The sequence below is a fragment of the Gobio gobio genome (assembly GCF_949357685.1).
Source record: "Gobio gobio genome assembly, chromosome: 12".
Taxonomy (NCBI): domain Eukaryota; kingdom Metazoa; phylum Chordata; class Actinopteri; order Cypriniformes; family Gobionidae; genus Gobio; species Gobio gobio.
In genome coordinates this window covers 9,658,245-9,682,653 of record NC_137105.1, presented here as the reverse complement: position 1 = coordinate 9,682,653, position 24,409 = coordinate 9,658,245, and the positions used below count along the sequence as shown (strand labels likewise).

The following is a 24,409-nucleotide window of genomic DNA, read 5'->3' as shown; positions in this document are numbered from 1 at the left end:
CTGGCAGCATGTAGGGCTTAGGATAGATCTGCTGCTGTTTAAGGAGGACTGGATTGAATCATGTGTGTATTAACTGATTAGTGAGCTCTGGGAATCCCATTAGAGCCAAGCTACCATTGCTAATGCTGATTAAGTCCCTCTAGAGCCCACCATAGACCACAGTCCACAGTAAAATCTCATCCTCTCCCAATAATTAAGCTGAAAAGCACTCATCTTTTTTTTAATTTTCATTTCCATTATTGTGATGCAGTTTTTTTTGTAGATAAAGACTGTGACTCTGTAGCCTGACATCGTCATACTCAGATTCTAGTCAGAATATGAGTCTGATACTGCTCCATTGGGCTGTGATTATGAGGTGTGTTTCAAACGAACCAGGGAAGAAAATGCCTCTGCACTCAATTGGATAGACCTACAACCAATCAGAGCAACGGAGTAAGTGATGTACGTTGAGTAACGCATAGTTGTCAACAGAACTCAACCGCACGCACGCTGGGAGAAGTAGAAGAAGAAGATGAGTGTAAACGATCTTTGCCGGTGTTGTACAAATAATTTAAGTTTACACGGAATACTTACCAACACGATCATCCTTTTTGAGAGAAATAGTAAGGGTGAATGCATGTACGAACAAGTTCTCCGTTTAATAAACGAATTCAACCCAAGCGCACTTTGGTGAGGTCAATGATTATGTTACTGCTGATCATCTGTCCATCATCGTATAAAGCCCGCCCTGACAATTTGATTGGTCCGAACAAATTTGGTTCGAGCATAGTTGCTCCACAACGGATCGAAGTCCAGACCGAACTTCCTGACCTCAAATGTTGTGGGCGGGGCCAAGTTCGGCTGGCATCCAGGCTAGTGACTCTGTGGCTAACTGTATTAACTATGACAGTAGGCCTACATCCATGGTGACCATATGGTCAATGTGTCTACACATGTGTTCCTATAATGCTCTGTCTGGTGTTTTTTCATTTTCCTCATGTGAAACGTCATACTTGCTTAGGTTTATGTTGAAATAAGTATTAAACTTAATTTTCTTTGCGATCATACCGTTTCCACCTAGTGGATGAACCACCCAGAACACCTAGCAACACCCTTGTAGCAAATACCCACAAATCGCTAATATCTTGGCAGCAAGTTTACTGCCGGCAAGTACCACCTACGTTTTCTTCAGGAAATGTGTAATTGAGAATGTGCACTTGTTTATTTCAGAACTATGATTATGGAAAAACCCGGAAATGGTTCACAAAAAAAATTGTACAATGGTAATACCTTGTGGTATTGTGCAAATAACAACCAGTCTTAGAATAGAAAATATGCTGTCTCTCACATGAAATACATTATCAATAGTTAAGTAGGTGGTTTTGAAGAGGATTCTTTTTTTTCTTTCTCTTGACTTGGACTCAAACCTCTTTGGGCTTGGACTTGACTTGGTCTCGACTAGTCCTTATCTTGGACTCGACAAAGGTGGACTTGACTACAGCCCTAATGTATACTCCGTATTGTATTCTATGTATTGCTGCAAGCATATATATATATTTACACTCTAAAAAAAAGGTTCTATATGGCACCAAAAATGGTTCTTGGCTCGTAATCATAGGGGAACCTTTTTAAGTGCTATATAGCACCAATTTTGGTGCTTCAGTGGTTCTTCAGCGGGTCTTCACCGGTTCTTTGGCTGAGGTGCTATATGGCACCACTACCATATACAGAACATGTTAAGATATGGTGCTATATAGCACCAAAAGTGGTTCCTCTATGATTACGACGAAGAACCATTTTTGGTGCCAGAACCTTTTTTTTTTTTGAGTGTTTATATACAATTGTACAGTATGTATCAAGAATCAGCAATTGATACCATTACTGTATCCTGGAACAACAACAGTAAGGGTGTAAGGGGTTGTGCTAGTTGACTTTGAGTCACTAGCTTTTAGTTTACATTGTTTGGCATTTCCTGATTTTGCCTTGTGAGATCACCAAGACTTTCTTTTCATCAGGTCACTGTCTGAAATCTTGTGCATAGTGCACAATTAGTAAATTCTGTCTCAAGCACTTTATCCAGCTTATAGCCAACATTAACTTATCCTACTGACCTGCTTAGCTCAGTTCAGCCAATCAGATACTTTCTTTTGATATCTTTTACTCTGCCTCTATTTCATCTCTATTATTTTCAAGTCATGTCACCTTCATTTATATAGCGCTTTTTACAATAGAAATTGTTTCAAAGCTTTGCAGTGATAACAGGAAATTAATTCAACTTCTTTTTATTTTATAAATGTAGTGCCCAATTTGGATGTGCCATTTTTACACTGCACTTACTTAGTATTCTTTGCATTTACATTGTTTACCCTTTTATAATAATAACCACTCATATTTCATGAGAGATCTATTGACAGAAATCTCCTAGAAGTGTTAAGGTACTGACCTTTGACCCTGAAGGGCTCTTGTTAGCTCAGGTTTTCTCTACTGTAGCTCATGTGACGTCAGTGATGATGGATGCTTTGATTAGCCAGGGCATGAGTGCTGAGTAAGTAATCCTATTTGGGAAACTTGAGCTTCAGTCTCGCTTTCGACGTGGCAATCTGTTGATCGCTTCTCGGCTCAATGTATTGGTAAATTGTGTTTTTTTTTTTCATCACCAAGTTGGTATATAGATTTCATAGGTATTTTGCCTATGTCTTTATTTACCTGCATTTTGAGAATAATGCTGTGCATAACAATATGTAGGATGAATAAAATCAAAGGAAAGACTCTTTGATGGAGATGAACAAGTGGATTTTTCAAAGAGCAGCAAAATGTACAAAGCGTTGGGAAGTTTATTGACTCGCAGGTAAGCAAATGTATCTTTATTTCCAATGCGTTACATTGCTTCATGATTTATACGTAAATCAAGCATGGAAATGTTTGTCGTGTATATAATATATTTCTATTTTGATGTATAAATAATCTGTTTTGTATATTTATGTATTTTACAGGAAAAACCCTAATGTGTAGGTTATAATATTTTCCAGTCAGTTTAATATATATTAGTGTAAAAAATAAGGTACAAAGGCAAAAAGGTACATCTTTGTACCGTATTTACCCGTAAATGTCACATATAGTAAAACAATAGTACCTTAAAGGTACATACTTTAAAAGTCCTTTAAGTGGACATATTAGTAGCATTTTAGCTTTTGTACCTTAGGGTACTGCCCCAGTGACAGCTTTGTACCTTTTTTCTGAGAGTGTAGAATTTTATACCAGTATTTTGCTTTTAATTTATTATCTAGTTTTAGTTTTAAGATATCTTGAATTGACCACTTCTGTTTACATTTGAAATCTGTAAACTGATCTATGCTTTCTGAGTAAGAGCTGGTTTAAGTTGGGATCACAGGTGTGGGATGGGTTGTGTACAGCAAGATAGAGCCACACAGAAAGGGATTGTTTATAGCACCTAACAGTATTATGGAGCTCAGTGCTAAATCTGGCAGCCTCTTTTATAGCATAGGGTGATATCACAGGTCCAGGTAAATAGTTCAGTCTGATGTGTCAACAATGCAGTAAAATGTTGTAACTTGTACACCTGTAGAATAAATTTAACTAATGCAGTTAGCAACAAGTAAAGCAACACGAATTCTAATTTAAAGAGACATTTTTGCTTTTTATTACAATTCTAGAAAATATATATGAAGTTCTGAATTTTCCTTTTTTTATTTTTTATGAAAGGGCGATTCGGCGAGTCCCTATCTCATGGTCAATGGTGGCAAGATAAGCCTGTAGCTGTCATGGTAACATTCAGTGACACGACTGACATCCACAAGATGCAGCCACCATCCTGTATACACGCTCCAATGTCACCAGGTGTGCGGCGCAAACAACTGCTTTGGCAGAACGCTGTGAAACACATTATCAGCCAACGGGGGCTGAGGAAGCAGTTCGGCGTGGAGCCAGCCCAGAAGATTCATGTCACTGATGCCTATATTGAGGAAATCAACCAACAGATACGCAGCAAAGCATCACGGGGTATGACTAAACGCCGTTCCTCGGTTGCCAGAGTTCATCCATCCTTTTTCGGGGATCGCGCCAGTTCATCTAGTACACAGACTAGAGCATCTGCGGACTACGTCAGTGATGCTGACTTTTTTGTGCACTGGGGCCACATCATCCATGGGGTGCATGTGCCAACCTTAAGACACATCTTCAAATCCAAAGATCTCGAGAAACTCTACCAGCGCCATTCTTCACACACTAAAAGAACCTCATTAGTTGTCACAAACATTATTGATGTAGCTGCCAAACTGCATCTGCTTTTGCTCTACCTTGCCCTGGCACCAGACAGTTCGGACATACTGCTGGGCTGGTTTACAGGCTTCTTCATGGCCTGTGCAACTGCCCTGTGTATTTTGGTACTCACCTGTAAACGATCACATTCCCCAAGATGGTTGCATTACGCTGGTATGGCTAGCTGGCTGTCGCAGACTGCTCAGATATTGGGTGGGCTGGCATACGGATTGGAAAGAGACCAATCCTGGTATGTTCTGTTCACCCTGTTTGCCACATACACTCTGCTGCCACTGTCGCTGCTCTGGGCTATCGGAGCTGGCACTCTCACCTCCATACTGCACCTCATTGCAGAGACCATACGTCACCTCAGTGAAGTAGGACTGCTAAGAAAGGTAGAGATGGATCATGGATGGATGATAGATATATGGATGGGTCAATGACCTGTGTACATGGTGATGGATGTATGAGTTCCTTGTCTAACCAAACAAATCTAGCTCTAGTTCTCCCAGGTACAATAATTTTTGTTCCTGAGAGATCGGTTCTCAATTGGCCTCTTTGTCTTTAGATTCTCACCAAGGCTTTGCTGTACACATGCATGAATGTGGCAGGGCTGTTCATCCATTACTTGACCGACCGGTCCCAGAGACAAGCATTTCTTGAGACACGCCGCTGCATCGAAGGCCGCATGAAACTAGAAACGGAAAACCATAGACAGGCAAGAGGGATTAAAGTCTGTATGTTTTGCTGAGATTCCAGTATCCTTTGTCTAGTAATGTTAACAAATTAGCGTTAATATGAACGATTGGAAGAACATATATAGTTATTCTGATTTCAGCTTTTGTTCCCGCCTCAGGAGCGTTTGGTACTGTCAATCCTACCCCGCTTCGTTGCCTTGGAGATGATTGCTGATATGACTTCTATGGATGATGACCTTGATCCACAGCAATTTCACAAAATATATATCCATCAATACAAAGATGTCAGGTATCTCATAGCCTCTAACAGTACATGTTTCAGCGATAATTTATACAGCAAGGATGAATAACCTAAATAATGCAATGTCTGTGTTGTCCTTAACACCCTAATGCCACTGAAAATGTAATGTGCAGTTTGGTCCTCATGAAAAAAAGATGCAATTTATGACAGATTTGTAGATCACACTTTATATTGCTAATTTCTCACTGTCACTATTTAATCTTTATCATTACCTCACTCATTATCTTTCCTTCACAGTATCCTCTTTGCTGATATAAAGGGATTCACGCTATTATCCATGAACATGTCCGCTCAGGAGTTAGTACGCTTACTCAATGAGCTTTTTGGACGTTTTGACCGGCTAGCCGAGGTAAGTTTTCTGATTTAAGTCATTTTAGAGCTTCCAATAGTGTCTTAATTTAAAATCCCTGATTAAAAAGACCATAGTGCACTTTAAAACTCATCCAAGATGCGTTCAGCTGATATTTCTAATGTGTGTCATTTTAGGAATATGACTGCTTGAGAATAAAAATCTTAGGGGACTGTTACTACTGTGTGTCTGGAGTACCAGAGCCTCAGCGGGCACATGCTCGCTGCTGTGTGGAGATGGGACTAGCTATGATCAGCACTATACGGTACAACACAGTGCCATTTCCTGTATAACCAATAAGTTCAGAGAGTTAGAAATATTGTGTGCTTTAGACAATCAAAGTGCATGCCATGAACAACTGTAGCGCTGGATAAGCTTGGTTGCCTAATTCTGGAAAGCTGAATCAGTGGCTCCACATATATTTATGACTTAAACTAATATTAGTGTACTCTCCTTCTGAGCTTATTTGTACAGGCATCAATTATTTATTTATGTATGTATTTTCTTAGATCTATAAGGCAACAACTGAACTTTGACATGGATATGCGAATTGGGATCCACTCTGGCTCTGTTCTTTGTGGAGTTCTTGGTCTACAAAAATGGCAGTTTGACGTGTGGTCCTGGGATGTAGGCATTGCCAATATGCTTGAAGCAGGGGGGATCCCTGGGTGAGTGACCAAAACTTTATACAGGGGGTAGACATCATTTAGACATTCTAATGTTACATTACCTCAATCTTTGCTCCAAGACTTTAAACAGACTAGTTACTGACGTTTGAATAGTTTCCCTTTGGTGTTGCAAGGAACTGCTTTTGTGTGTAACACTCTCTTTTGACTGTCTACTTTTTCAACAGACGCATTCACATTTCACGCGCTACTCTGGACTGCTTGGATGGGAACTACCAAACAGAAGAGGGGCGTGGATATGAACGCAATGAGTTCCTACGAAAACACAAAATTGACACTTTCCTTATCTGCCACAAGGAAGAGGACCTAGAGGAAATTAAAGCAGATCATCCAAAAAATCATCCCTGGAACAAAGAGGTTCCATTTAGCAACATCATTGATATTAACTGTGTATGGCTCTCTATTAGTAGAAGAAAGAAAAACACTGAAGATTATTTCCAATTCTTGTATAATGGGTCTACCTCTCTGGTGAACTTTAACCTTGCAGATCTTGGCCTCCTTCTCCAGTGGCTCTTACACGCAACTTCCTACATCCTCAGTTTGCAGATCCAAGTCCAAGGAGATCAACAAACGGATAGAGCATGCAGTCGATCTCCGCAGCAGTGAGCGCATGCGCCAGGAGCACATCACTTCAGCCACATTGGTGTTTAAGGATACACACATTGAGGACAAGGTACAAGAGGCAGGATGTGATGTGATAAAAAATATTGTCTTGGACTCGAGTTTTGTCATGAACTCAGGAACATGAGGACTTGACTCAGACTTTACTTTGTCTCTGTCTTGACTCCAATAACACTGGTTTGGATAGTCTAGTCTAGATCAGGGGTGGCGAACTCCAGTCCTGGAGAGCCTCAGTCCTGCAGAGTTCAGCTCCAACCCTGATAAAACTCATCTGCCTGTAGCTTTCTAGTAACCCTTCAGACCATGATTAGCTTGTTCAGGTGTGTTTGATTAGGGTTGAAGCAAAACTATGCAGGAATGTGGCTCTCCAAGATCATCATGAAAATCGTTTAACAATCCAATTGATCATAAAACATGAAGTTACTAAAATGTGTATGCCCAAAGATTTGTTTTATTTCTAAACCAAAGGTGCCTTTTGAAACAAAAAAACTGACTGTTATATTTTGCACCTTGGTCCAGTTCTCACAGGTGAGGGATGAGATGTTTAAGACCAATTTAGTATGCTCCTTCATCATATTTCTTCTCCTCATGGCTATCCAAGCCCTCATCCCTGTACCCAGGTAGAGTCTAGCCAACTGATGTTTAGCACCTGAAAAATTATATTTCTGTCACTTTTACATAGAGCTGTTATGTTAAAATTCACCTCAATTTTCCACTGTCTTCATTGCCTTATCTGTAGGTTGTATCACTGGACAGCATTACAGTTTTGTATGTTCTTGCTGGGATATCTATTATTGCTTGTGATGGCCCTGGCTGAAGAGTTCAAACATTCTCCAAGTATCCTTCAGCAGTTCTGCTGCTGGATCCATGAAAACAACAGTATGCGGAACATTCTCACTGTCACAGCTATAGCCATCCATTTTGGCATGGCCCTCTTTGACATGGTAAGACTTGCATTAATTAATTTTTTGTGCAATTTTTAAAAAAATTATTTTTAATTCTGGAATTGGTCATGATGGCATTTTAGTTGGCAAATGTCCTCAATTTGCCTCTAGAGCAATACCCAAACATAACGTAATCTTTTTTGGATGGTGTGGACTAGTGGATAAAGGTCAGGGCTGGTAACTGATGGTTGGCTGATTCAAGCATCATTGGGTCCTCGACTAAGGTTGTTTCGAGGTGGTAAATTTTTTTCTATTAAACTCTTGTGTGGATTTGCATGTGCTACTACCAAGGTTAGGATTACAGATAGGATTACTGTGGTATGAATGTCAAATGTGAATCTCGCAAGATGTTTTGGAGAGGGTTAGACACTTAACCTAGCCTGGCTCTGCCCTCCTACGTACTTCCGCTCAATTTTCCTTTTCCTTCAGTACTCCGTCTGGGATTGCGGTATATCTCTGGTTTTTAACCGGTTTTTAACCGGTCCAATCAGCGAACAAAGGGAGAGGCTGAGAACGATGACGTTGATGTTGTGCGCTAGTTTGAGATTACATATGTCACGACCAAACGTTAGCGATTGGTTATGGCAGATCCAGAGTGGTTCTGGGCAGATCCAATAGTTTTAACCCTCTGGTGCTCTTCGGTCATTTCTGACCGGAACATTTTCTGTTTTGAAATGTTAAAAATCACAGCTTCATTGGAATGATATGAAATTTGGTGACTTTTCTTGCATTAGGTATGTAAACACACAAACAAATTGGGGTCATGATTCGAGCATGCTAATTGGTCGTAAAAAAAAAGTAGCGTTCATTGTCTTCGGTCATAATGACCGACCATAGGAAATGAATGGGAAATCGGCAAAAACACAAAAATTCACAGAATATTTGTGTGTACAATCTACAAATCGGCCACAATGCTGAAAAAAAGTACACAACTGTAAAGGGGTGACACTCTAAAACATCAAGAGTGTGATATTGACACATCCACTCACACACACATGCACACACGCACACTTATACACACATACACATACATCTATGAAAAACTGAACCTATGAACCACATTTGGAATTTTTAAAAATCACAGCTTCATCAGAATGATATGAAACTTGGTGACTTTTCTAGCATTAGGTATGTAAACACGCAAACAAATTGAGGGCATGATTCGAGCATGCTAAGAGGTCGTAAAAAAAATACTCCCACTTGTACTCTTCGGTCAAAAATGACACCATTGGAAATTAATGGGAAATCTGCAAAAACAGAAATTCACAGAAAAAATCTATATTTCTAACAAAAGAAAAACAAAAAAAACTTTATAATAAATAGTCTTTGAGATTCTTTAAATATATATTCAAATCCATCAGCAGAAAATCATTAAATGTGTTCAAAACAGAACTAGGGAATTCTCCATAGAGACCTCTAGTGATTACACCCATGGTTGCATGATTTCTTAAATAATTCCAAAAGACGGCGCTAATCTGCCTTCAAAAAAATATATTTTGAAGGCCTAGTCTCTCTTTTAACCTGAAATACAGCAATAATATTTTTTTTAAATAAAATGTAAAAAAAAAAAATGTTCTAAAAAATTTTCAATGGCAAATAACAATTATTACATAAATATTAAAAATACCATCAAATAATCTCAAAATACAAAATTAAAAAGAAAAAATATTATTGAAGAAAAATAAATTGCATTGGTTTTACTGGGGTGGAGGAAGTTTAATTTTTAGGTGTCCGGTCACTTATGACCGGGAAGACAACCAATGCAACCCCTAAACGAAGAGCACCAGAGGGTTAAACTTCAACAGAGTACCGGCCTTCAAGGAAGTTAACGCTTGTCAATGGAGAGTGGCCAGTCTGGTAGGACCAGGCTACACTTAACCCTGTTCACCTTGTATTTTGTTACGATGCTTGGGATAAATGTGTGATAAATGGCTACTTACCAGGTCAAATTAGTGTCTCATAATGTTCCACTTCATGTTTTAATTGTTGGAGGATAAAAAATTGGGCTTTACAGTGTCAATTACGGTCCATTCATTGAAATTTTTCATCTTGTGCGTATCCAGATATGGTGCAACTCTACTGAGACAAGAGAAATAAACACCAGTGAAACAGAGGAATATCAGACCAGCCAGAAGCCACTTACTGCCTGCACCTATCCAGAGGTGTGACTTCTAAATAAACTGCCTTGTTATGAAGACTCCACCTACCTGTTATTATATGTCATGTCTATTATATGTAATATATACAGTTCTTCATTCTGAGTGGGGTGGTATCTATGGTGACCTGTGCTGTGTTCCTGAGGCTGAGCTCTCTCTTGAAGTTGACTATTCTGTTGTTGGTGGTGGCCGTCTATACTTACTTCATTGAAGTGTCCTTCCACATGCTGTATGCACATCAACCAGAGCAGAAACAGTTAAGTAGGTGAGTGTTTATGATAAATCTCTAACACACTATTTAGAAATGAACTACTTTCATACACTTAACGTTTATTTGCATGTTATACTTACAAGGTCCCACTACCTCAGAAGAAAGGGAGTCTCAATTCTGTTGATGGCAATGTTCGTCATAGCGGTGTTCTACAATGGACGACAGGTATGAATTTTTCCGTTTTTTTTCCCTTTTTTCTCCAGTTTCAGCAGGGTTGTCAACTCTCACACATTTGGAGTGAGACGTTTAGGCTTTTAGGCTCTGTCTCGCGCCCTCACACTGCCCAAGTATATCTCACAGCAAATTTAAAAAGCCAATATGCTGCTGTGTGCAACGCCGCATGAAGTCAAACACAAGTATTGACAAGGTATGGGTTTTAATTAAACATGTCAATGAAGTCAATGAAGAATGAATTTCAATGAGGACCTGCAACCTCTTGATTGGACCAGTCTGTACCAATCACATTTTCCCCACATCGTGCAAGGTCGAGTTTATAAGTTGCTGACCCTCAACTGCACGACGATCACCGAAGATGCTTAGGCGGTATTGTGAAATTTACTATTTGTGCACACAAAGCAGATTTACACGTCTAAAATACATGTATTTTATTAATTAGAGTTGTTCATTTTAACCTTTAATAATAATACCAGCTGACAGGGTTCCCTGTATGTTTACAGCATTAGTTGAGAGTTTTTTTCCTTGAGAAAAGTTTACATGTAGCTCCTGTACCTGATATACCGTACATGATCCAAATGAATCAATACTGAATCAAGATCAGAATAGTATCGCAAGCTTATGAATTGAAATTGTGAAATATGTGTCAAGCACTGATAAAAAACAGTAGGCTACCAGTTATTCTAAGGTTTTGTGCATCACATAATTCTCACTCCAAGCTAGACTCAAAAGTTGGCAACCCTGGTTTCAGTATTCCATTTTGAAAACATGTCGCCCTGAAGCTTTATATCATATTACATTATACTCTATAGCATGTAGTCATTATCTGGCAGGGAATGGGAAAATTTTTATATACATCTGGGATCTTTCCTTATTCTGTACCATCTCTTTCTGATTCAGTGGGAGGCCACAACACGGCTGGATTTCCTGTGGCGTTTGCAAGCTCAACAGGAAGTAGAGGAGATGAGAGACCTGAGGGAACACAATGAGTGTCTACTGCATAACATCCTGCCTGCACATGTTGCTCGTCACTTCCTAGAGAGAAACAGAAATGACCAGGTACATCAGAATCATATATAAGCGACTATCAGTGATGATATTAATTATGAGCTAATAATAAACTTGAAGAAAATGTGAGTGATGCTTGCCTGTGCAGAATTTGCTCCCATGATGCTAGGGTGATCTTATCATCTAAAGGCCCACTGAAGTGCCTTGAAAGGCGCAGCATTATTCAATGCGTTGACATAATTTCCACTGAAACAAGAACCCAGATGGAACATATCGAACAGCTTTTTTGACTTTAAAGGTGCAGTAAGCGATTTTTGAAAAATGTTGTTGAAAGTGGATCGGACCGAGCACCACAACACACTTCAGCCAATCAGCAGTGGAGGACGTATGCACTCATGATGGGGGCTTTACAAAACGCTTTACATAGAAGGGGGGAATCTATCACCACCAATGTGCAGCATCCACCTGGATGTTGCGACTGCAGCCATAGTGCACCAGTTTAACCAGCTTATTGGTGGAGAGGAGACAGAAGCCAATCAATATATTGGGATGATTAGGAGGCCGTGATGATGGACAGAGCCCAGTGAGCAAATATGGCCAGGACACAGGGTTAAACCTCTACTCTTTTTCAAAGGACATTCTGGGTTTTTAATGACCACAGAGAGTCAGGACTTTGGTTAAGCGTCTCATCCGAAGGATAGTGCTTTTTGAAAGTAATACTATATACCCCCTCATTATACTGGGACGTTGGGACCCACACATACCACAGGGTGAGTACGCCCTGCTGGCCTCACTAACACTTCTTCCAGCAGCAACCTTGTAGCCTGACAAGCCAGAACAACATCAAGATGTTGGGTCTGGGAACACACCATTGGCAAGGCTCAATCCGAGAGGCGGGATAAACGGTTGTCTTTCAAATTCCCTCTGCACGCAACAGGATAGCGCTACAACCAACCAGAACGCTATCAGTGGTGAAAACAATCACAAGCGGGTTGTGGCTGAGTCCCATCTGTGTTGACAGCGGAACAAGTTGATAGATTCAACTTTTGCCGTATCCGGTCTGCAAAACTCATAACACATCTTCCTTTTTTAAGAATGACTTCAGTGCCGTAACCGTTCTTTGTTAGCAGGGAAGTAGCAGGGATTTCACGCGGAACCGTCACAACTCTGCCATCATTATGTTAAGCCCGCCCACCGACTCTATACACGATGTGATTGGCCTGACTAGAGTTTGGTTTTTCAAGCTTGCAAGTCTTCGGAGAGTTGCTAGACGACCCTGGCAGCAAATTACATTTGCGTCTAGATTTCTAGGTTAGCAACCTTGTTTTCTCAGGAGGATTTCCCATCCAGGTACTGACCAGGCTCAACCCTGCTTAGCTTCAGTGGGCAATCAGTCTTGAGCTATAGGGTGATATGGCTGTTTTAAGTGTCATTGTTTGTCTGGAGCTGCTGTGCTGCTGGTGACCAACTCTTGCTTGTATATACTCTTGTGTACTGTATGTACAGTTTTTGTGCTTCCTTGTCGCTTTATTTTTCACAAAGCATTATTTTGCTTCACTGTATTGTGCATTTTGGGGGCGGAGCAATGAAGGGAGGGGTGTGTTAGTTTGGGTTGATTTCAAATATCAACAGTGTTCAACAACGATTCTCAAAAAAAATTGCATATTGCAACTTTAAATAAGAAATACAACAATCCACACAGTTTGCGGTATCATTAACGTCCATGACAGTTTTAAGGGTAGTGTCAATCCACCGTATTTTTAATGTAAGAGCAGGCATGGCCAGGGCCGGCCCGTGGCATAGGAGGAATTGGCCAATGCTAGGGGCGCCACTCATCTATAGGGGCGTCAAAATGAAATGGGAAATTTTTCCACCCCCATTTTATTACCTATAGTATTTTATTAATATTAATTCGAAATATTACCAAATAAAGCAACAACAACAACAACAAAAAAAGTAACTAAGTCCCCCGACTCTTCTTGGTCCGCCACATCAATCTCCCCCGCCAAGTGAGTAGGGTACTTGAAGTGCATCAGAAATATAAACCGCGATCAGTTTAACGTTGGGAATTTGTTGTGTCGTGTCGCCTCTCGCCGCATCCAACATAGACAGGATTGCTTTCGTTTTTAGGGTATTTATAACGTATGGCTGAATTGTAGTGCCAAAAAAGACAGAAGCCCTCTGATGCAGGGAAGATAAGGGATAAACAGAGGTAAAGTGATGTAGGCTAATTGATATGTCATCCTCAATAAACCCGTCTCCAGCCTGATGGCTCCGATCTTTCGAATATTGCAATTTAATAATTGTTTAATCAATACTACATCCTCAATAAACCCGTCTCTGGCGTGTTGCCTCCGATCTTTCGAATATTGCACTTTAATAATTGTTTTATCAATACGGCATCCTCAATAAACCGTCTACGGCGTGTTGCCTCAGATCTTTCAAATATTGCAATTTAATAATCATTTAATCGACACATCATCCTCAATAAACCCGTCTCCGGCGTGTTGCCTCTGATCTTTCGAATATTCCGATCTATTATGACCTCTGACCTGTAAAGTTGCCAGAATAATAATCATCCGCAGTTTGTTAATTGGCCTGAGGAGACTGAGCCTGGTTTCTCCCAAGGTTTTTTTTTCTCCATTAGGTCACCTAATGGGGTTTTGGTTTCCTTGCCACTGTTGCCTTTGGCTTGGCTTGCTCAGTTGGGGACAATAAATAAATACATTTTTCAACTAAATATCCAAATAAATCAAATTATTAAACTAAATTAACCATATAAACTAAATTACTGATCTAATTACTGTTCTAATGCCCACATTGTCACTGTATGATAATTGAAATGACCTGATGACATCACCGTTTTCTCCGGAATGGCTGTACGGCTGAATAGAATTCTGTTGCATTATTTTCCGGTTTAACACTGTGTAGCTGCTTTGAAACAATCTGCATTGTTAAAAGCACTATATAAATAAAGTTGACTTGACTTGGCTAATGAATGAACAGTTTACTATCAAATTGCATAGGAGTAAAATACTAATGTTCGCTAATTAATTCCAGTTATTTTTACCTTAAACTTTATGCAAGCAGCTGTTCCGGGTTCTCCAGAGGCCACAGACAGTGTGATTTAGATTTTTTTTAAAAATTGATTTAAAAACGCATGTAATATCACTTTTTTTAATAGCCTAATGTTTTTACTCTACAGTTGTGGAGTTTTAAGGGACATATGGCAATTTTAAAATGTATTTGCTGAAATTAGTAATGATATTTATTAGAGATGCTCCGATCAGCATTTTTGGGGCCGATCACCGATTACCAAGATCATGATCTGCCGATTGCCGATCACAGAATGGCAGGGGAATGGCAATCTTTTATCTATAATCTTGCAGAGTTTGCACCATTTGTAGAAATGAAACTAGCCTATTTCTACAGTTTTTTTTCTCAATACAGTTAATTTAGAGTTAGAGTCAAGATCTTGAAGAACCACCAAGTGTTTATTTTAGAAAATGAGATAACTTAAGGCTACTGTAGGCCATCTTTCCCAAATAAATGTATATAATAAATGTATATAATTACCTCACCTAAATATTTGATCATGCAGTGCATTTTTGTTTTTAAAGAAAAATTTTCAGGTAGGTCTAACATTAGTATTGAGATAAGAAATCCTAAAGACATTTAATAAGAAATCAAATGTAAATTAATATTGGTCTTCCCTGAATAAATTAAATTAGATTATTCCTTTCACTTAAGGTTGCAAAAGTTAGTCATTCAAGAGCAGTGAGTGTCATAAAGGTTCATCAAACAACACTGTTACGTCCGGAACTAAAGAAATGGTCAGATTCAATTGCAAGTAAAAGATGTTTATTTTGAGTATGACAAGAAGGTCTGGACACAGCGAAGATCCTCCAGGAAGAGACACTTGGCGGCACAGGGACTCTGTGGACAGCAGCGATCTCCCGTGAGGTGAAGTGGTGAAGACGGTGATGGTGACACAACCACAGGAATCGGTGAAACACGAAGATCAAGGAGCACGGAGAACAACGGGGAGAGGAACAGGAGGGCAGGCAGGAAACAAACCGGACGACATCCAACAACGCTCTGACAATGACATGACAAACAGAGAGACAATAAATAGGGTGCGCTGATCAACCGCAGCTGGAACGCTGATCATCGCAGCAGGTGTAATCAATAATCAGCACACCCAACATACGCACGCACAACTCATTCAATCAACCCACACACACACACATTCACTCATGCGCCCACGTAAAACGTACGAGAGTGAGATAGTGAATTCCTGAACCGTGACAGTACCCCTCCCCCTAGGAGCGCCTCCTGGCGCTCCCAGAAGAACTTACCTGTTGCTTGTAATCGTCAATAAGGGAGTGATCCAGAATGTCCCTAGCAGGAACCCAACTTCTCTCCTCCGGACCGTAACCCTCCCAGTCCACCAGGTACTGGAATCCGCGTCCCCTCCGTCTCGAGTCCAGAATACGGTTGACCGAATACGTAGGTTCCCCATCTACGAGACGCGGCGGTGGGGGAACCGGGACCGGCGGATTAAGGTGAGAATGAAAAACAGGCTTTAATTTGGATACGTGAAAGGCGGGGTGAATTCTCCTGTACGCTGGAGGAAGTTTGAGGCGGACTGCCACCGGACTAATGATCTTGGTGACAGTGAAAGGGCCAATAAATTTAGGAGCAAGTTTATTAGATACGGAGCGGAGCGGAATATTTCTGGTAGAAAGCCACACTTTTTGACCCACGACGTATACGGGAGGCTTAGACCGGTGGTGATCGGCTTTAGCCTTGGTGCGCGCCCCCACTTGGAGCAGAGTCTCACGGGCTCTGGTCCATGTGCGGTGACACCTCTGGACAAAGGCGTGGGCGGAGGGGACCGCGACTTCGGAATCCAGACTCGGAAAAATAGGTGGCTGGTACCCTATACTACACTGGAACGGAGAGAGGCCCGTAGATGACACTGGTAGTGAATTATGAGCGTACTCAACCATAGACAGCTGTTGGCTCCAGGAAGAAGGATTCTTGGATACCAAACATCGTAACACTCTCTCCAAATCTTGATTGGCACGTTCAGTCTGACCATTACTCTGGGGGTGATAACCCGAAGACAAACTAACCGTAGCTCCTAGTAATTTACAGAATTCTCGCCAAAATTTGGACACGAATTGGGGACCCCTGTCAGAAACTACGTCCATCGGGAGGCCATGTAACCGAAAAACGTGGTCAATGACAGACACCGCTGTCTCCTTGGCTGAGGGCAATTTGGGCAAGGGAATGAAATGTGCTGCCTTCGAGAATCGGTCCACTACGGTTAAAACAACCGTCATGCCATTAGAGGGCGGGAGGGCGGTGACAAAATCTAGCGCGATGTGGGACCAAGGTCTCGAAGGCACCGGCAGCGGATGGAGTAACCCGTCAGGAGATCGGTTAGACGTCTTACCAATCGCACAAACTGAACATGCCAATACAAAACTGCGGACGTCACGAGCCATTAATGGCCACCAGAATCGTTGCTTTATCAAACCCCTAGTCCGGTTTACTCCTGGATGGCAAGCAATGTTGGAGCAGTGACCCCATTGAATAACTTCGGACCGTAACTCCTCCGGCACAAACAATCGGCTCGGTGGACCGCCGGGCGGAGGCGTTACCCCTTCTAAGGCCGATCTGACCTTCGATTCGACCTCCCATGTGAGTGTGGAGACCACTAGTCTCTCCGGCAAAATACACTCGGGAGTAATCGGGCGTTCGGATGGATCAAAAATGTGAGATAAAGAATCGGGTTTGATGTTTTTGGACCCGGGGCGGTACGAGAGTAAAAAGTCAAAACGACCGAAAAAAAGAGCTCACCGAGCCTGCCTGGAATTGAGTCTTTTCGCAGTTCTAATATACTCCAAGTTCTTGTGATCAGTCCAAACGATAAAAGGTACCCCCGACCCTTCTAACCAATGACGCCACTCCTCCAACGCTAACTTGACGGCCAGCAACTCCCTATTACCAATGTCATAATTACATTCGGCAGAAGATAAACGGTGGGACAAAAACGCGCAAGGGTGCATCTTGTCATCTGAGAGAGAGCGTTGCGATAGAACTGCACCTACCCCCACCTCTGATGCGTCGACCTCTACCACGAACTGACGTGATGGATCAGGGGCGATAAGGATGGGGGCCGAAACAAAGCGGCCTTTCAGTTTGGTAAATGCAGCTTCTGCTGCATCAGACCACCTGAACGTAGTTCTGGGAGAGGTCAAGGCGCGGCTAGTTGGCTGTAGTTGCGAATGAAACGCCGATAGAAGTTGGCGAACCCCAGAAACCTCTGCAGGGCCTTACGGGAATCTGGACTTGGCCACTCTACCACAGCCTTAACCTTGTCAGGGTCCATACGCATTCCCTCAGACGAGACGATGTATCCTAGGAAAGGAACAGACTGTGCATGAAAAACGCATTTCTCCGCCTTGACAAAAAGCCCATTCTCTAGCAACCTCTGAAGCACTCGTCTGACGTGCTGAACGTGTTCCTGGAGAGATGAAGAAAAAATCAATATGTCGTCCAGGTAGACATATATGAACTGGTCGACCATATCTCTCAGCACGTCATTGACGAGTGCCTGGAAGACCGCTGGGGAGTTGGATAGCCCGAACGGCATCACCAAATATTCAAAGTGCCCCCTGGGGGTATTAAAAGCGGTCTTCCACTCATCCCCCTTCCTGATGCGAACCAAATGATAAGCGTTACGTAAGTCCAGTTTTGTGAAAACAGATGCTCCCTGCAACCTCTCAAAGGCTGAAGACATCAGCGGCAAAGGATAAGTATTCTTTACCGTGATGTTATTCAGCCCTCGGTAATCAATGCAAGGTCGCAGTGAACCATCCTTCTTTCCCACAAAAAAGAACCCCGCCCCCGCTGGAGAAGAGGAAGGTCGGATGAATCTGGAGGCTAGAGAATCAGAAATGTATTTCTCCATGACCTCCCTCTCAGGAATAGAAAGAGAGTAAAGTTTGCCTTTAGGCGGAGACTTACCTGGGAGTAAATCTATAGCACAGTCATAGGGACGATGCGGAGGAAGAGAAGCAGTGCGGGACTTACTGAACACCTCCTTCAGGTCCTGGTACTGGGGGGGCACGTTAGACAAATTCACCACCTCACTCTGAAAAACAGGACGAGACACAGACGAAACGGCAGACACCAGACAACACTCATAACACTTATTACTCCAGGTGGAAACTGAATTATGTCCCCAGTCGATCCTAGGGCTGTGCTGGACCAGCCAAGGATGACCGAGGACAACGGGAGCCAGGGGTGAGTCCAAGAGTAGGAATGAGATGAGTTCCGTGTGGTTGCCAGATGTAATGAGTGTCAATGGTTGTGTGGTGAATGTAATACTGGGAAGTTCTTGTCCGTTAAGTGCGTTGACCTTGATACTGTCCTGAAGTGTAGTGATGGGTATACCCAGAGTGCGTGCCAGTGAAAAATCCATAAAATTACCCTCTGCTCCGGAATCCAAAAGTGCCTGACAGACGTGTGACTGGGCTGCCCACAGCAGTCTTACCGGAAGGCGAGTAGAGGATGAGGTCTTCTCCACGGAGATCCCGCCCGACAGTAGCCTCTGGTTTACCACCGGGCATGGTCTTTTACCGGGCATCTCTCCAGGTAATGTCCTGTACCACCGCAGTAGAGGCAAAGACCATGGGATCTCCGTCTCTCTCTCTCCTCCCGGGAAAGCCGAGCCCGACCCACCTGCATGGGCTCCAGATCAGCACTGGAACTGACCGCACCCCATCTGTTGGCTTGAGAGCACTCGACATTGGCGGCTTGAGCCCTTCCTCTCGACGACTGCTCCAGGCGACTGAGGCGACTAATCCACCCTCAATGTCAGCTCGATAAGACCGTCGAGTCTCTCAGGAAGGTCCAGGATGTAGATCTCTCTTTGGATGCGGTCAGCCAGCCCATGCAGGAACATGTCCCGCTGTGCCTCCTCGTTCCAATGGCACTCAGCGGCGAGGGTGCGGAACTCAATGGAATAGTCTGAGACCGAGCGGTTGTCCTGACGAAGATCGGCCAGCTGACGTGCTGCCTCTCTCCCCGCCACCGCTCGGTCAAACACTCGCTTCATCTCTTCTGAGAGTGCCAGGAACGAGGAACAGCAGGGTTGACGATTCTCCCACACCGCCGCTCCCCACAGCGCCGCCCGTCCGGAAAGCAGAGTTAACACGAAAGCCACCTTCGCCTCCTCGGTGTGAAAAGTCTGTGGTTGGAGCGAAAAAACCATAGAACACTTGGTCAGGAAAGGTCTACAGAAATTCGGCTCACCGTTGTAGCACTCAGGACTGGGTAGGCGTGGCTCGGGATGCCGGATCGGCTCTGCAGGTGTGGGGGGAAACGGCGGTGGGTTGGGCACAGCAGGACTGGCGAGTTGTTTGATCCTTTGGGTCAGCTCGGACACCTGTGCCACCAAGGTCTTAACCGCGTGTCCCGTGATGTTCAGATTCTCTTCCTGTTGATCCATCCTCGCAACACTTTGCGTCAGAAACTCACTCAGGTCCGATGAACTTGCTGAATCCATGTTATGGTCAGAGCGTTCTGTTACGTCCGGAACTAAAGAAATGGTCGGATTCAATTGCAAGTAAAAGATGTTTATTTTGAGTATGACAAGAAGGTCTGGACACAGCGAAGATCCTCCAGGAAGAGACACTTGGCGGCACAGGGACTCTGTGGACAGCAGCGATCTCCCGTGAGGTGAAGTGGTGAAGACGGTGATGGTGACACAACCACAGGAATCGGTGAAACACGAAGATCAAGGAGCACGGAGAACAACGGGGAGAGGAACAGGAGGGCAGGCAGGAAACAAACCGGACGACATCCAACAACGCTCTGACAATGACATGACAAACAGAGAGACAATAAATAGGGTGCGCTGATCAACCGCAGCTGGAACGCTGATCATCGCAGCAGGTGTAATCAATAATCAGCACACCCAACATACGCACGCACAACTCATTCAATCAACCCACACACACACACATTCACTCATGCGCCCACGTAAAACGTACGAGAGTGAGATAGTGAATTCCTGAACCGTGACAAACACAAAACAAAGAGAATCTCAGAGACAGCAGCAGTTTATTTGACAGCTGTCACTTTAAGAGCGAACATGGATATGGTTACAGTTGCACAAATGTTCACTCGCGAGTCACGACGGGATTTACGTGCATACTCGTCAAGACGGTAATTCAGTACATACATTTGTGTGTATCTGAACATTTCAGCGCAATTTGTACTCGCAAGCTTTTGCTGTGAGACGTAAGTTATTTAATATAGAAATATGAATTGTACCTCACCTTCAGCATTATAATTATTTTACCCGCGCTGGAAAGAGAATGAGACGGTGTCGCTGCATATAATGCCCTAGCTCTCACGGCAGGTGCGGGTTTATGTGTCGTCAGCATGCGATCGGTTCATGAGATCGGCCTTTTTGGAGACCGCCGATCATCATCCCAAAGCGATTATCGACCGATCGAGATCGGTTGCCGATCAATCGGAGCACCCCTAATATTTATACACAGGTTTATTTAAAATAGCAACATTTTATGTAAAATTCATATTAAATATCTTAATTTCTCAGTTTAATTCATGGTGAAAACATGAATGTGCATAGTTTAGTGGAAGATTGCTGCCATCCACTGGAAAACAAACACTTTTGCTAGTTCTCAATAGTTTATGCATGAATGCTAGATGCAGTTACTCTTGCTCTTTGTGTTTTGGCTGTATTGTGGTGTATGCGCTATTTTTGTATAGTTAAACTATCATCAGCCTTTAAAAAAAGAAACAAATAATATTATGAACATAATGACGGGGTAGAATGGGACTGGACATCAAATAAAAATAAATAAAAATAATTAAAAAATTATTTAAAAAAACAAAACATCAATGCATTTCAAAAATAAAACAGTACCAGTGTTTCCACAACTTAGACAGATAACATGTAGTGCTAAACCTTGATACAAGGGGCACCAAGTAAAATCTTGCCTAGGGCAGCAAATTGGTCAGGGCCGGCTCTGGGCATGGCCATTTGTAACTTGATGTGTGAGGCTTCTGGCGTCACCCGCTTCCAGTTATTTTACAAAAACAATCTGTTATGCTGGTATTTGGTATCATATTTTAATACTTCGTAATCATAAACACACTGGTTTGTAGTGCAAATAGTTATATTTACCTATAGCAGCTAATTTATCAGAAGTCTTGCACATTCACAGAAAATAAGGTGGATAAGCAATGGTAGCAATGACGCACAACTAATAAAGACCAAATAGAAGTCCAAGCTTCATGTTGTCTTTGTCCTCTCAGGAGCTGTACTCTCAGTCCTATGATGACGTGGGGGTGATGTTTGCCTCCATCGCTGGCTTTAATGACTACTATGAGCAGAAGGAGATCAAGCACGAGGGAGTTGAGTGTCTCCGACTGCTCAATGAGATCATTGCAGACTTTGATGAGGTAAGACTTTGATGAAAGGCTGTACTTTTTTGCTGATGTTTTTATCTCTCATTTGATACACAAGCCCTCATTGTTTTTGTGTCTCTCTGGAAAAGTTGTTGGAGGAGTCATATTTTTTGGACATTGAGAAAATCAAAACCATAGGCAGTTGCTACATGGCAGCATCTGGTTTATCACCAAATAAACAGGTAAACCAGGCTACTTCATTTGATTTGCCTACTTAATTATATACGTTTGGAATGTCCAACTGTCTATGCACCGTAATTGTTCTGTGCTTCATCCTGACAGTCTTGTGTTGTAAATGACTTGCATCATCTCAGTGAGTTGGTTCTGTTCGCTCTGGCTATGCAAGAGACCCTGAGAGAGATCAACAAACATTCCTCAAACAATTTCCAGCTGCGCGTCGGTAATGGCTAGCAGAATAGACCTCATTTAAAGTAGATGCTATATCTAAGCTGATGCAAATGAGCCTGTAAGGGAGAGAATAGCTATTTTGTGCTGTTGTTGTGTAACTGGGTGTCAATCACAATACATTTCCATTAAAAACATGGGTTGTATAACATATTGAACAGACTGTACTTCTGTCTCTCACAGCCTTGTTTTGCTTCATGTCGCATTTAAGAAATAATTCAGCTAAATTTAGCACTGAATGTCTTCAGAAGGCTTGCCTTTTGGGATCTTGACAGACCTTGTAAAAAATAAAAATAAAAAAAAAGTAAAAAATCTGTCCCTTTAAATATGCCATCTACTCTGACTATGAAGTCCATACAGTTACCTATGATTGATAACAATGAGTATATATGAGTAACTTCAATATACCCCCTAGGAATTGCCCACGGCCCTGTTGTTGCTGGGGTCATCGGTGCCACCAAACCCCAGTATGATATCTGGGGCATGACAGTGAACTTGGCAAGTCGGATGGACAGTACTGGGGTCAGTGGAAGGATTCAGGTACCCGAGGCCACATGTAATATTCTAACAGACTGGGGCTTCGTGCTAGAGTTACGTGGTGAGATATACATCAAGGGCGTCAGTGAGAGAAAGGGACGTGTCCGAACGTACTTCATCAGCACCAAAAGGCGTCAGATGGCGAGCAACGGTATGGCAGACAGAGGAAAGAATGGGCGCAGTGGGAGGACCACTCTGGCCGCTGTGGTCTTTGGCCTTGTACAGGCCATTCATAGAGAGAAACAGAGAGGTACCAATGGAGGTTTCACTCTGCCAAACAGCAAATGTAGCCACTTAAAAGTATGATGTGAAGCATCAAACCTGGATTCACTGTAACTTGAATGACACTCAGTTGAGACACTGCCTTTATCTGCGAAAGGATACCTCAAATATCATATAAAATCTTCATATGGACTTGTCTATAGAACACAAGTAGAGTAATTAACTTTTTGAAAATATATTTTCATAAATTTTTCTTATAATGAGACAATCTAATGAGGTGTAAATCTAATGAGACTTTGCAGGTATATATTTTACCTTGTTACAGTCAATGTAAATGTTCAGATATTAAGTGTAAAAAGGCAGTTTACAGAATTGTTCCTCATTCCTGCCATGACAGCATAAAATACCTCATGTACCACAGATACAAATGTACAAACTGTCACTTCTTTGTAAGTTTCATGATGACTGCAATTATTTTGTACCTCACAAGAATAATAAAGATTAATAAAATGTTAAATGTTTTTACATTCTAAAACATTTGTTTTTTTTAAGGTTAAACTATAGTTTTATAAGTTAATAGTCTTTATTCTTTACTTTTTTGTGTTTATCAGAGGTTTGTTTCTGATTTTCCCTGAGATGTTATATATGTAAATGCCATTTAAAATGTAAAAATACACGTGTGTAACAGCCATTTTATATTGCCTTGGAACTTAACAGAGGTTAGTAATTGTGTGCTAAAGGAGATATTTACATAAACACACATTTATTTACCAGGAAATACTTTCATATAATTAATGTTTAATGATCAGAGTATCTTATTTATAATACTTAACACCCAACACACACGTTTACCATAAACTGATTTTGTAGTTTTTTTGTAGAATTTGTCTAATATTCCACTAAAATAAATGTACCATGATAACACCATGTTACTCTTTATTCTAGTACTGCACATTCAATTACGTGAATGTGCATAATCGAACCATTTGCATAGGCCTATTTGTATGGAATAAAATAAAATAAAAATGAATTACCTTTTTTTCAATTCTCTTCTTTATGATAAAAACCCAGGCTCAGTAGAATTCCCAGATACCAAAGTTATCCTTCCAAAAACTTTACCATGATAAATAGTTCGCGCCAAAATACTAGTTATTGACCACAGTTATTTTATGAAATTTCAAACCGAAAGAATTCATTTCTTACCTTTTTTTGATGGGGATACCATGTATGATTGATTACCATTATATATTTTAGTAGTTATGGAC

General features: G+C 41.8%; 1 protein-coding gene across 2 annotated transcripts; it reads left to right on the top strand.

The window, feature by feature from the left end:
• The first annotated feature begins 2,535 nt into the window (after positions 1-2,535).
• On the top strand, positions 2,536-24,183 carry LOC307134618 (adenylate cyclase type 8). 2 transcript variants are annotated; one of them, XM_079830502.1, is made up of 19 exons: positions 2,536-2,827; positions 3,703-4,652; positions 4,826-4,975; positions 5,114-5,244; positions 5,494-5,605; positions 5,743-5,870; positions 6,115-6,273; positions 6,459-6,648; positions 6,779-6,964; positions 7,432-7,532; positions 7,652-7,856; positions 9,920-10,018; positions 10,105-10,277; positions 10,367-10,448; positions 11,358-11,516; positions 21,828-21,974; positions 22,070-22,162; positions 22,263-22,380; positions 22,801-24,183. In XM_079830502.1, exons 2-19 carry the CDS (start codon positions 3,762-3,764, stop codon positions 23,226-23,228), a joined length of 3,552 nt encoding a protein of 1,183 aa, XP_079686628.1. In that variant the 5' UTR covers positions 2,536-2,827; positions 3,703-3,761; the 3' UTR covers positions 23,229-24,183. The 2 variants fall into 2 exon arrangements, with proteins under 2 accessions (XP_079686628.1, XP_079686627.1); XM_079830501.1 differs by having other exon boundaries at positions 6,459-6,681.
• The last annotated feature ends 226 nt before the right edge of the window (positions 24,184-24,409 follow it).